Below are 13945 nucleotides of genomic sequence, written 5' to 3' on the forward strand. Positions count from 1 at the left end.
CAGGCAGATTTTTGGCAGGGAACTGATGAGTCACACCCAATTTCCAGGGATAACCAGAGACGTGGTGGTGGTTCAGGGTCATTATATTTTCACAGAATCACACAATATGCTGAGTTGGAAAGGACCCACAAGGGTCATAGAGTCCAACCCTTACCCTGCACAGGACCATCCCCAAGACCATGTGCCTGAGAGTATCATCCAAATGCTAATTTTAGCCTCTCCTACCTCCTCCACCTGTCCCAAAAGCTGAGAATCCACTGCTCTGGGTGCCGAAGCCGGTGCCCTGTTGTGACAGGGATCCAAACGTGGGGGTATTTTGGTTTGCCAGGGTGCCAAACGATGCTGTGTTGTTACTGGTACCACCAAACCTGCAGATTTTAAAGAGAAAAGCTGTGTTTGCAAACACCTGCTCACTTACACTGGAAGTCTGCCCTCACACCAATGGTAACAGTGCACTGCTTAAGTGAGGATACATCAAAAGGTGAGACCAGTTGATATGAATAATTAGAATGGGTCATTTTGGAAAGAGAGTTTCTGGTTTGGGAAAGATTATTGTACATAGAAATGTCTGTTCAGCTCCCATTCTTAACATACACCAGGCAGAAAGGCAAATATGTTCATGCTTACCCAGGGTATGTTTTCAAGTGCTTGGAAAAGCCAACTCCAGCCATGAAATGGAATATTTTAATTCACCTCTGTGTGTGGTTTTCACCAAAAGCAGTGCCTCATTTCGTTTCACAACCAGGGCAGCAAACACAGAATTCATATGAGCTGCTCATGGCTGGAGCACAAAGCAGAGCACAGATACAGAACCCACGCTCCCAAATTTCAGGGTGTACCTTACTCACTGCTCATGAAACTGTCTGCACATTTCTCAATTCCTCTTTTTTTCCCCAGCCCATTTTGAACCACAAAGAGTTCCAGTGCTTCCCTGAAGATCTGCATCTACCTGGCACTTCTCCCCATCACCTCTGGATCACTTCCATAATTGCCTTTGGGGACTGATATAAGAAACAATTTTATATATGGAAATTTGTCTCCTTTCTCCACCCACTCTGTCCAAGCAGGCAGTGCAGAGCTCCCAGCACGACACACTAATGAGACCACGATATGCATTATGGTTCTCTGCCCCCTCTACACTCCTCCTAATTCTGAATGCAAGAAATGCACTCAAAGAACGACCTTCAAGTTTAACTTAAACTGGGCAAAATGCAGACACAAGATTTCCAAATGCCAAGCTCTGCTAAAGCTCTGCAAGTGCACAGCTCTCCCAGCACTAACCCAGCACAGCCTCCCCTGAGCAGAGCTGGACCAGTCACAGTGTGCCAGCTTTGCAGAGCTGTGCCTCACACAAGCTCCTGTCATTTCTGACTTAAAATATGACCTGACAGCACGTTAACCCACCTCTCCATCCATCCACATCTAGTAGACTTAAAAAAAACCCCAAAACACAAACCCACATCAAAAGTTATCTCTGCAGATAAAAGACAGCCCTTGCAGCAGTGTGACAAGCAAGTCACCTGGTAAAGGACATCACCTCTCCTCTCCCAGACACTGCCAAGTGCACACACTGCTCCCACAGACAGCATTAGATACCAGGGCAGTTCAGTGACTTTGCATCTCTGGCCCTGCTACCCACCCCCTGTGCCTCTGCTTTGGCTCTTGACCCCTGTACCTTGCAGGCAGCTTCAGCTTAGAGCCACAAATGTGGCTTTGAACAGAACAGGGTTTTTTTAGTTCTTTTAAAAGAGAAGCAAGATGGGGTGATACTTTTAGAACAAGAGGTTTTGCAGTGCTCCATCTTCTCAGGACTATACCACAACTCACAAATCACATCTATCTGGTGTAAGGCAGTGGAGGTGAAAACAGTGACAAGGAAAACTTGTGGTTCAAACTGCTCCTTTCAGTTGCAACTAAAACATGCCTGTTGGAAAAGCTACACACAGTATGAGCAGGAAACAGCTTCAGCTACGAACAGATTTTTTTTTCCAAACATATAAAAGACATGAGATGCAGCCACTGCTTGGTAATAATTTAATCCAACCTATCTTGCCCAGGTCTTTTGTAAAGCTGATGTGCAAAACACAGTTGAGAGGCACTTGAGGTTAGTTTATGAAAGTAAAACATTATTTGCTCGCAAACAGTCAGAACTGCAGACTCTGAAGAAGTGTAGTGGTTTCTATTTTTGACACCCCAGTCATCTATTGAGTGATGCAGATTTTTCAGAATTGAAGCAGTATGAATCACATGTATTTCAGTCAGCAGGGTGTTCTCAGGAACTTGGAGCTAATAAGGCACAATGTACTGGCAAGTAACTTCCTTGGAATTGGGATTTTTAAAGTTTCGCTTCAGGAAAAAGGCAGAAAGGAAATCCTACACAGATGCTACATTATACTGCAGAATTAAACTATTGCTCAACATTTTGTGGTGAGATTTGGATTTTTGTAAAGCTGCCTGGGAATTTTGCACACTCTTTTAAAAAGTTTTAAAAATCAAAATCACATTCCTCAGGCAACTCTGAAAATATCAGACCGAGTCTGCACCTTTCTAGTAGAGAAAAAAATTGTCAAAACTTCCCACAAGTTCAGTCACTGAATTATCTTTCTTGAGTCTGCAGACTGCTTATGCAAGACCTCTGTTTCATCAACACGCTGCTTGTTCTGAATCCCATTTTATCTTTTAAGCTTCCAATGTTGTCAGGGAGCACATCCAGTTTCAGTACAAAATCCTGCAGCACAATGGCTGGATGTCAGAACTGAACAAACCATCAGCTGAGTTAAGCTAAGTTATCCCTACAAGTGCATCCTTCTTTGTGGAGATTTAATCCCACCCTTTCCAAAGGGACTCTGCAATTTGCTGCACGGGAGCTCTGGGCAGCAGAACCACAGCTGGAGCCTCCCACAGCTCAGGGGAACCTGCCCTAAACCTCTCAGGGAATTAACAAGTTACACTTTGGGGTGTTCTCATGTGTCTTACATAAAAGGCAGTTCCTCCTGAAACCAGACAAAGAGACAAACACTTGTGAAATATGTAAACACCAGGACTGGGAAGACATCCGGTTTCCTCTCCTCACTGGAAGTTTTTCCTCTTTTTAATTGGCCCTGTTCAGTCTGAGTTTAACTGCAGGGTGTGAGGGAGCACTGCTGGCTGGTAGCACAGTGTTCAAGAAGTGCACTTACTGCCAGTTGCAGAAGCTGCTCTGCAAGGTTTGAAATTCTGTATTTGCTGAACAAAGCCAGGAATAATGTACTGTCTGCTCTGGTGCCAAGCACAGGCTTAAGGGGTGCAGAACAGGTAAAAACAATCAGTGTGGGATAAACATAAAGCACTCTGGGAGCACAGGCTGTTAGAAGTGCCTCATCCCAAAGGTGAGGGAACAGCCTGAATTCTCATTAGTAGCTCTAGCCCAAATCTAACCAGTGGATAAGGTGGCTGGACAGAGTCACAGATAACAACATTTATATTTTCTTTGCTAGGCCTAGATTTGCACTCGTTAAGTGAAATACTCCTGCATTCCCTTAGACAATTGCAAGATGACATCTCTAAAGCTAAAGATTCAACACAGTAGCATCAGCATTAAAATGAGATCACACACATTATTTCCTTTGGGGTTAAAGTCTTATCTTTACGCCTTAATTGTTGTTTTAAAACAAACCAAGGACATTTTGAGCTGGCCAAACAATCACCGAATGTATTCTTCCCGTTAATGGGGAGGTAACTAAGCACAATCTTGTCATGCAGGAATGTTATTTTCCCCTGGTTGCCTTACCCAAATCCTCCAGCGCTGGCTGCTGCAGTACCCTCGCCGAACACTTTGCCTCCCGTTGAGCCCAGAGGGCTTGAAAAGGTTGGGGCTGAACCGAATGCTGGCACCCCTCCGAACCCAGGGGATCCCCCAAAAGTGGGAGGGCTGCCAAACACTGGAGCAGCACCGAAGCCACCTGAGCAAAACAGAGGCAAAAAAAAAAAAAAAGAAAAAGAAAAAAAAAGGGACAAGAACATCACATAAACAATAACAGAAAGAGAAAGGAAAAACTAGGTTTCTAAGTAGATAATGGGGTTTTTCATCTTATTGTATGAACATCACATTATTTATAAAACTAACTGCAGGGTGTTTTGTTGCAAAAGAAACAGGTGAGAAGTGCCTGAATGCATGCAAGAAAACTGCAACCAAATTAAATGAGTATCCATAAGAAAACCACATTCTGTGTCTCTTGTGCTACAGCTCAATCCTAGAGCTGCACTAGAAGGTGGTAATATATTGCACGTGCTTGCACACTGTGAAGGAATCTCTACTTGCTTTGTACAGAATAACTCCCAGTATTTTAACTGTGAGAGAGCAAGTGTGCACAATAACCATGGTCCAGTACAAATACATACAACAGGTCTTAGACTGATGCTTTTACTATTATTATTATATATGTAAAAAAAGAGACATATCCATTCTTCATCATACAACTCTTTACCATGGGAAAAAAAAAATCTCATCTTATTTAGTTTTAAAGCTCTGCTCCTCACCATTTAAACAGATGACTATCCAAAGGACTGCACACAGCAATGGGGAATGAGAAGTCTCCTGCCAAGGTCATGTGTATGAACACTTGCTGCTGTGATTTTATGCAGGGTTTTACCCTGGATCCTAATCTAAAACTCTGGAAGGACACACAAGGGTCCTGCAGACAGAACTTCTTGCAGGTGAGTGCTTAAGATGGAATAACTCCTCAGTGCAGTGAGCAATTTTGCCCCATCTCTTAGGATCAGAGAGTAGATGCAAGCTTGGTTTTTAGGTGCTCCAGTGATGCAAAGATTCAGGAAGCAGGGTGTTATCTAATCCCAGTTTAAGTGGTGGAAATGAAAATGCAAGGATTAAATGCCAGGTCAGTGGAACTGCACAGTTCCCACAGGGAATCACAAACTGTGCTCTGCTCTTGGCAATTTCTGTTCAGGGTTTAGCTGCCTTCTGCAGCCCTCAATGGACTTGTACCCAGATTATTTTATTCTCTGTTCATCTGCTGATATGATTGGCCTGTTTCTAATTGACACTGTGGAACGTGAAGGACACCTGCTCTTTTGTCTGATTAGGGATGAGGATGGGATACCACTGCACATTTTAATACCCAGGGTGAAATTCCAGTCCATGTCAAGGTAATGGATACTGTTTGGCTGTAAACACAAAAGGCCTGGAAAAAAAAATAAATGCTAGGCCTGAATTATTTAAACACAGATCAGATATCTTGTCACCTCTATCTCTAGGAAGTTATAGCACTTATTCCAGGGGCTGAAGCTTTGCTCAACATACACTCTCTTTTGCAATGCATTTAACATGTTTCACTTTCTTTTTGCCACTATTTGTAAGTAGTGAAATGGGGATAAAAAGGGTTACAAAACCCAGAGTGAAGTTTGTAAGACAATATTCCAAAGAAGTATCTAGAATAGCAAAAATTCTTTCAGTTCCATATTCTGTACTCTTCATTGTACAGAATATAAGACCAGAACTAAGTCGCACAGCTCTCTGCTCTTAAATGGCAAAGGCAATTTTTGGAATTAACATCTGAGGATATAGTTTACTGGGGGCTTTCTTGCACAAGAGTGTAAATTTTTGCCTTGAACCCACCACTTACAGTTCCTTTCATAAGCCATTAGTTATTTTTATTTATTGTTCAGAGACAATGCTTGTATGTGCAAATGAGTCCACTCTGTAGAGAGCCAAGTGGCAGAATTTTAAATATTTCCCAGACAAACTGTCACAGTGGGTGGATTCCCAAAGTACCTGCTTTGTTTGGACTGGAGAACCCGAAGCCTTGTGAGGCCACACTTCCACCACCGGAGCTGAAGGTACCCGTGGGCTTCTGCTCTCCAAAAGATGAGCTGCCAAATCCAAAAGTCTTTGCTCCACTGTTTCCAAATAAGCTCGAAGAATCTGGGGAGATGAAGAACACTTGTCAACAGCCAATACTCATAACAGTCAATATTCTACACTGCACTTCATTAACTGAAGCAGCAGAAAGGAAAATGCCTTTTCCTTCCCCAACCCCCAAGCACACAATGAACATCACACCGAAAACAATGAACATCACACTGAAAATAATGCAGAGAGAAGCCAAGTTTTCCCCAATTACAGGGCTTTGTAGTTCCACCAAGATCCATTCTGGATCTGATGGACCACTAACAACCCTTTATTGCTGCAATCTAGTAAATCACCACGATGGATGATTTGCTTAGATGCATCCTGTGCCCCAGTCAGTAAAAGACAATTTCTCAAGTGAGAAATCCCAGCAGCTACAATCAGTCTCTCCAGGCAACAAATTAAAGATTCTCAGCTGTCTTGGCAATGGCCAGTATTTCTACACATTACTATCTGACAGGACCTTAAAGCAGGAGAAATAACTCACGTTTTCATCTTTCACAAGGCTAAATGCTAAATGCAAAACTGAGTTTCTGCATTTAGAGTCAGGACACAGAACAACCAAAGCCTTTCTCTGGTGAATCATCTGTTTTATTTCATCTCAAAACCCAGCACTGCAATACATTATGAAATTGGCAAGGTTAGAAAACTGACCTCAACCATTAATCCCAATGGATCATTAAAGATGTAATAAAATAAATGAATTTACTCTCTCATGAGTTGAAGTGCTACTTTTAGCCACTTGCAGCTAAACCTACAGCTACCTGTTTAACCATAGGTCATAGCAAAGTTTGATAAAGTTGTCTTGTATGTGCTGCACAAAGATGTTCATTTTTAGGACGAGGTCGACAAAACTTTTATCCCTCACATATTTGTTAACTTGGTTTCTCTTGATTCTTTAACAATTTTTACAGTCTTAGGGCAGATGAGAGATAATTAAATCTTTCTAACTTCCAACTAAGTTGGAAGCAGAAATTCAGTGATATTGATTTAGAGTATTCCATTTTAAGGAAGGATTTGGCTGAGAACTCCCTACAGAACATGGGTATTCTTCACACTTCCTGCATCTGCTTGTTTGTTTCAATGGCTTCTCTACTTGTTTTCCATAAACCTAAAAGAAAAATTCTGGATTACACATCACACATACTCTCAGTTACCCCCTCAAAGCCTTTTTTAAATTAACACAGAATTTACTCAAAGACAACCAGCAGCAGAAAAGCAGATGGGATCACAAAAGCAGATGGAAATCACAGCACATTTTGTGTTCTTGTTTTGCTCACTTACTCTGGGAAGCTGCAGATCCAAATCCTCCACTGGAGGAACCGAAGGGATTCTTATTGGCTGCATCCTGACTTGGCTTTCCTCCCAGACCACTGAAGAAGCCTCCACCTCTCCCACCACTTCCAGTTCCAAACAAGCCTCCACTGGAAGAAGATGGCTGCTAGAGAACAAAAAGGACAAAAAAGGGATTTAAATGAAATCAAAGCAGCACATGTTCCCAAGGCTGCTCTTTCTGTCTGGCTCTGGCCTATTCTGGATTTATGAAGGGGTTGACAAACCAGCAAGCAATCACCTTCCAACACAAAATGCCATGAGATTTTATTTAAGTTTGCCTTAAACTTCATCCATGGCATAGAACAGCACCTTTGAGACTTGCCCTACATTGTTCACTTTCCACTGAGCATGGAATAAAGGCAGGTGACTTACTGCATCTGTGTCTTATCTTGCCTGTGATAAAATGTTTGTACCTCCAAACCCCTCAGAAAACATTCATGCAGATGCTGGTTTGGTGCTCACTACAACAGCAAATGTCTTCACTACAGACTGGGACATGTTTTATTGAACACATCAAACTGTACTTTTTTTTTTTAAATATATCAGTAATAGGGAACCCTGATCAAGTCCCCTACATGTAACAGTCCCTTGTTTCTACAAAAATCCATAAATACTTGCCTGGCCAAAGACAGTGCCTCCAGAATTAGCTGCTTGCCCAAACACAGAACCTGTGGTACTAGAACCAAAACCTAAGAAAAGAAAGAAAAATAAACCACCAGAACTATTAGCAGGGTATAAGACATTCAGGGAGGTGACACTAGTCTAGGACAGGGAAAAGACAGGCCTTCCATACCAAAACACAGAGATACAAATGATGCTACCAAACGTATCCAGGCTGCACAAATACAAAGCATGTGCCAACACACAAATAATAAAATGCACTGGAAGTTTATTTGAAAGTTGTTCTCCTCCTCTCCTTGGCCAACTTAAAACAAACAGACAATAAAAGGCCTTTTCACTTGTGGGATTGTTGCTACCACCAAGAGAAGTAGATTTCTGTGAACCTGGCTACAGTAGTGCTGCAAGTCATGCACAAGCTCTGCAGCTTTCTGACTGCCCTTGTGTAAGGAGGATCTGAGCTTTGTTACCTGATGACTCCTGTTAAAGATAATGAAATGTTTTGATTAAAAAAAGAACTCCCCTTTCCATTTCCCAGTTCACTTAAATGTGCCTTTTGTAATAAAACTTGCATTTCTATAATTAGGAACACCTTTCTCGAGCAGAGTTCACTTCCCCCAATTTAACTATTCTCTGTTACTGTAGTTAAAATGAACAAGCAGTTGCCTCCAGTGCCATAATTTTTAATTAAATGAGCCTAATTAGTTTTTCTTCCTTGCAAATACATGCTCTCTATTATTACTATGTACTTTTCACTTTTCCCTGGGAGGTCTCTGAAGATTGTACAGACAAACCTCTGTAAAAAAAACAACAATAAGCAGTGGGAAGAACAAAAGGACACTGAGGTTTGGTCTGTGTAGGTATTTCATTTAACTGTGTGGACAGGATGGTCGTGCTACTGTTATATTTAATTCTGAGATGTTTCCAAATGCAAAAGCAGATTTAACGGATTATTCCTCACTAACTCATCACTTTGAGGGCTTAAAATTTTTTTGCCACCCCAGAAGACAACGTGGTATTATACCTGTTTGTACATCCACTGTTGCATGTCCTCAGCAGCCCACTGAAGGAAGGGCTGCATCTGTATTCATTGCCTTGGTTATGGTCTCAGAGCTGCCTTTGCCTCTCCCATGTAACAATTTACAACACTTACATTTATTGTGCAACAGGCAGGACAAGACACTGTTCCAAATTAAATCAAGGTAAACTTGTAAGAATAAAATGAAGGCAGGATTGGATTGACAAGGCTGCACTCAAGAGAGGCCTGCTGATGAACAGTGAAGCAGAGCAAAAGCTTCTTTGGTCTCCAACATTAGTCTCCCCCTCACACACACACTGCAGCTCCTGTTCTTACTAATTGAAAAAAAACCAAACCAAACCAAAGGAAGAGAAAACCCACCAAAAAAATGAAAACCATCAGGTGCCACAGGGGAAAAAAACCACGTCACATCTCCCAGTTTGCTCTTACCTGAAGCCTGGCAGAAGCTGAACGCAGCAGACGACGTGGTGGTGGTGACAGCGGCGGTGCTCCCGAAGACAGATCCCCCCTGCCCAAAGCCAGTGCTCTGCCCAAACACAGGGGGGGTGCTTTGTCCAAAGAGCCCCCCTCCAGTGCTGGCAGATGGCTGTCCAAAGAAGGAGCTGGAGCTGTTGGTGCTAGCTGGTACTCCAAAAACATTCACGGTGCTCGAGGCTGCCGTGGAAGCCGCCGGCTGGCCAAAGGCTGGCATCGTCCCAAACCCAGACTGGCTAAAGGTAAAGACACTTGAAGAACTGCTTGCAGGCTGCCCAAAGATGGGGGCTTGCCCAAAGGCTGGCTGACCAAAGCCCCCCGTCGTGGTGGTGCCAAAAGCAGAAGTACCAAAGCCCGAGCTGGCAGCTGGTGTGGTGGTGGTGGTGGCAGTGGACAGAGTGCTGGTGGTGAGCTGCCCAAACGGAGAGGATGCTGTGGTACCTGCTGGGAGCTGTCCAAAAACCGGTGGTGTGGAAGGAGTGGCAGCTGTATCACCAGCAGCAGGCTGGCTAAATGCTGAGCCAGAAGAGCTGGAACTTGGAGGCTGAGAGAACACCGAGGAGCCTGCAGAAGTGGGGGCAAACACAGGGGCACCGACAGCTGGACTCTGCACAGCTGTAGTAACGTCAGAGGGAGCAGCCAACACAGCCGTGGCTTCTGCAGGAGAGGCAACGTTTGCTGCAGAGGTGGGTGCTGAGACACTCTGATCTGGTGGGGCGGCTGCAGAGATGGCAGGAGGCACCGGTGCCTTCAAATCACTCGTGGAGGCAGGAGCAGCCACGGCCTCGGGGGGAGGCGGTGCCGCCGTGGTGCCGGAGCCCTCCAGGACGGTGTCCCCGGCTGTGGCCTGGGGTAAGGAGGGTTCTTTCACCGGCTCTGAGAGCTGTGCCTGTGCCTGTGGGGACTGTGCCACTGGAGGTGAAGACACAGCTGCTACAGCTTCATTTTCAGATGGTTTTTCTGACACAGGTGGTAATTTGGCATCCCCTGCAGACTTACCAGAAGCTGCAGCAGGGACGGCAGTTTGTGATGAACTGGAGAAACTTCCAAATGAGAGGGGCGTTGAAGCAGAGAGAGTAGAAGGGGTAGAGGTGGTTGTGGTCACACTGTTTGTTTGCTGAATACCAAATGAAAAGGTGGGTTTGTTGCCACTAGAGCCTCCAAGATTAAACACCCCAGAAGACCCTGTGTGGGTTAACTGGACATTGCCAAAGAGATTGCCTGTGGCACTCGTGCTGATGGACACGGATGCCGTGCCAGCTGACGTGACTGACGCTGAAGCAGCTTCTCCAGCTTTTCCTAATGTCAGGGGAGCAGCAAAATTAAACCCAGAAGGTATTGTAGATACTTTAGTTGACTGTGTTCCTGCAACACTGGTAGGTGGTGCTTTAGTGGTGGTCTTGGCATTATCATCTACTTGACCAACCCGCAGTCCTGAGAAGCTCCCCAGAGTTTCCCCAGCCAGATTACTCTGAAACAAGTGATCTCCTGGTTTAGATGGAGCAACATCCAACTTGCCAGAGGCTGTGGGGGGAGCAGAAGATGTTGTTGCAGCAGGTTTGTTTGACTGGGTGCCATCTGCTGAGGAGCTACTTCCTACTACACCTCCTGGAGCACTTGCTGACTTGTGGGACACAAAAGCAAAGGAGCCCTCGGGAACTGGGGCAAGTTTGGAACTCCCAGCAAACAAAAATGGCTGGGTAGAATCTTTAGCAGGGGCTGTTGGAGAGAGAGAAGAGGTTACAAATTGAGTTAGGGTATGCAAAGCTCATTTATCAGTCTTACAATACTAGTCCTCTTCAGCACTTCACAGATTGACAGTGCTCTTGCCTCAAAACTATAAAGCCTCTGACCATCAGGTAGCTGCCACTTTCATATGCAATCAGGAGACAACAGTAACATCTGAAGACTTTATAGCCAGGGTGGCAGTGAAAAACACTGTTACTGTCATGTCATAGCCTCCACTTAACCATCCCTGTCTTTGAGTACAGACAACTCCAGCCTTTGGCTCCCATTTGGTTTTCAGCTGTTTGATAAAAATATAGAATACCTGGTTACTACAGACCATTTGCTATTGACACCACTTTCACCCTTTCTTACTTGGTTATGCTAAACAATTCCTGACATTCACTACAGAACTCTGCTTAAACAGAGTTTAGGTCATAAAAATACTTTCTGAACACTTAAACAGTCTTCTACAGATCCGAATCTTTACAAATTCAGCTATTTAGAGACCACCAACCAGTTTCTACACAGCTTTCAGCTTTGAAAAACTAGAGAAAAGCTCTCAAATATAATTACCAAAGCAGCTCCACTTGTAACATACACTGCTGTCCAACAGTGTGAAACTGCTGAAGTTTTAAGGGAGACTGGGCTAGTTTTATTTAATGTACTGTCATTTCATTTCTGAGCACCAAACACACAATTTCTGACTTGAAAACATTGCATTGGTGCTTAGACCTTGGGCCAGTTTGGACAAAGTATAGGAAATCTGCATGGAGATCAAATAACAAATAGCAAAAGCTTCTTAGTTGAGCTGTTATTATCCTTCTGCTTTCCCCTATAAGTATATTAAGTATATTTAAGTAACTGACGCTCAATAACATTTTTTTTTTCCTCCTGAGGCACTGAAATTTCTTCTGTTGTTGTTCCATCACCAGCTAATAGAGACAAAGGTGGTCCTACCATTTCACAGAGCAGTGTGAAGCACCTGCCCTCACACAACACTGTGGTTTGCAAGTCTGTCTCCTGCACCTCCCACTCCTCCTTTATCTGTGTTATTTACCTAAGCTTTTATGTTAACCAAAACTTCACATTTTAAGCCCAGTTCGTTCTCTCTGCTTAAACATCAACAGAGTATCAGTAGCATTACTGTGACTGTGATGGCCTAAGGATAGAAACAAGCCAAGATTTGTAAGAAAAGGTGATATCTCTTATCAGACCAACCAGTAACATTGGGAGCAAGTTTTCAAGCATATGACCTCTTTTGCAAGACTGGAACTAAGAGGCAAAAAACTTCAAGAATATTATAAAGCAGATATATTGGTCCCCTTTGTGTAGGCTGGGCAAATATGATCTACCTATGAAGTGGAAAGGCAGCCTATGTATTGTCACTTCAATTTTAGAAGCAACACAAAGCCATTCCAAGCATTTCCCTCCGATTACTAAGTGCTCATTTCACTGGATGACAGTTTTCTCTGTCAGTCCACCTCAGCAACTTTAAACCTACAGATTAGAGACAGCAGAGGAAATGACTACAGATGTCACCCTTTTTATAAACTAGTACCTCCTAAAAGTTCTTGGCAACAAATATTTTGCTTACTCTTAACTGAAAGGCGGGTGGCCCAGATTCCTGTGTGTCACGGGACAGAGCCCTGTGTGTAGCCTGTGCATGTACTGTTACTGCAATTTTAGTACTACAACTGCAATGTACAAGAATCACATGAATTAAGGAGAGTAAATATTCTCTTAGCAAGGAAGAGATGCTGTTGGCACACTCTCCCAAACTAACCTTGTGAGGAAGCGAGGCTGAGCGGCGTCGGTGAGGAAGCAGCTGATGTGACACCACTAAAATTAAACACGGGCCTAGGAGGAAAGAGGAGGAAGGCAAAGAATGACACTTAGCTCAAAGTGTTGAAACTTCCAACCATATGATTAAGACAACTCTGAGACTCAGATTTCCAGTACACACTTGCACAAAGCCAGGCACACAGCAACAGTTTCTCCAACAACTAAACTGGGAGAGAGAAGCATGCACACAGACTGTGCTCCATTTGTTTCCTCTCTGACAAGCCTTCTAGAGGGTTAAAGAGAGTCAGAATTCAAAGTTCTTTTGACCACCCCTCACTCTCCCACGTTCCTTCCTTTCTGCTGTGTATTTTTTTCCCATGCAGCTTGGCCACTGAACACCATGCCCCAAAACTTACAGCTTTGGGGACACTGGCAAGAGAGGAAACCACAGTGGCAACTAGAGTTTAGAACAGCTAAAAAGGGAAGCCAGTGCATATACAAAAGGGAATAACACCCATCAAAAAGGAGATCACTCATAGCGAGACAGAAATGAAAAGCTACCATAACTATTTCACATTAAAAACATTCTGTCTTGCAAAAATACTGTGATCTTTCATAATGAGCACTGGGGTCTTACAGAGATCTTCATTCCCTGAGGCTTTTAAAGCTTTCTCTGATTCTCAAAGACCAGCTGCTGATATAGAAGTCAGGCTGTGGAACTAAGACATCACTGACAACAGCACTGTACTTAGCATATGGTTTACACACTGAGGCACTGCACATGGGACAAAGGCAGGGTTGTTTGCTTTTTGAATCTGAATTTCCATCACTCAAAAGGACTCTTTTAGCCCTCTGAAGAGCACAGCGAGGCACTTGGGTAGCATCCTCTTGACAAACATGCAGAGAAATGGGTAAGACTGCAAGAAACCAGCCATTTGAAAGTATGTGTGTTCTGAAATACTTAACTTTGCCCACTTCATAAAGAGAAATTCCCTTGAGTGTTAGACTGGTAAACATGCAGAATTTCAAACAATCATGTCTAAGGAGTCGTCCCTCTCCCCTAA

General features: G+C 43.6%; 1 protein-coding gene across 2 annotated transcripts in view; it reads right to left on the minus strand.

Moving 5' to 3' along the window:
- The window catches only part of NUP214 (nucleoporin 214), a 41370-nt gene that overhangs the window by 1642 nt on the left and 25783 nt on the right, over window positions 1–13945 (minus strand). The window contains exons 28-34 of one of the 2 annotated variants that reach the window (XM_032708058.1): window positions 12883–12956; window positions 9327–11090; window positions 7859–7929; window positions 7190–7343; window positions 5771–5920; window positions 3770–3941; window positions 226–368 (exon numbers count right to left, since the gene is read on the minus strand). In XM_032708058.1, the coding sequence (XP_032563949.1) occupies window positions 226–368; window positions 3770–3941; window positions 5771–5920; window positions 7190–7343; window positions 7859–7929; window positions 9327–11090; window positions 12883–12956 (2528 nt within the window). Of the gene's footprint in view, window positions 1–225; window positions 369–3769; window positions 3942–5770; window positions 5921–7189; window positions 7347–7858; window positions 7930–9326; window positions 11091–12882; window positions 12957–13945 lie in introns of both variants that reach the window. The other variant, XM_032708057.1, reaches the window with a different exon arrangement.

Source organism: Chiroxiphia lanceolata, chromosome 21 (genome assembly GCF_009829145.1).
Source record: "Chiroxiphia lanceolata isolate bChiLan1 chromosome 21, bChiLan1.pri, whole genome shotgun sequence".
NCBI classification, from domain to species: domain Eukaryota; kingdom Metazoa; phylum Chordata; class Aves; order Passeriformes; family Pipridae; genus Chiroxiphia; species Chiroxiphia lanceolata.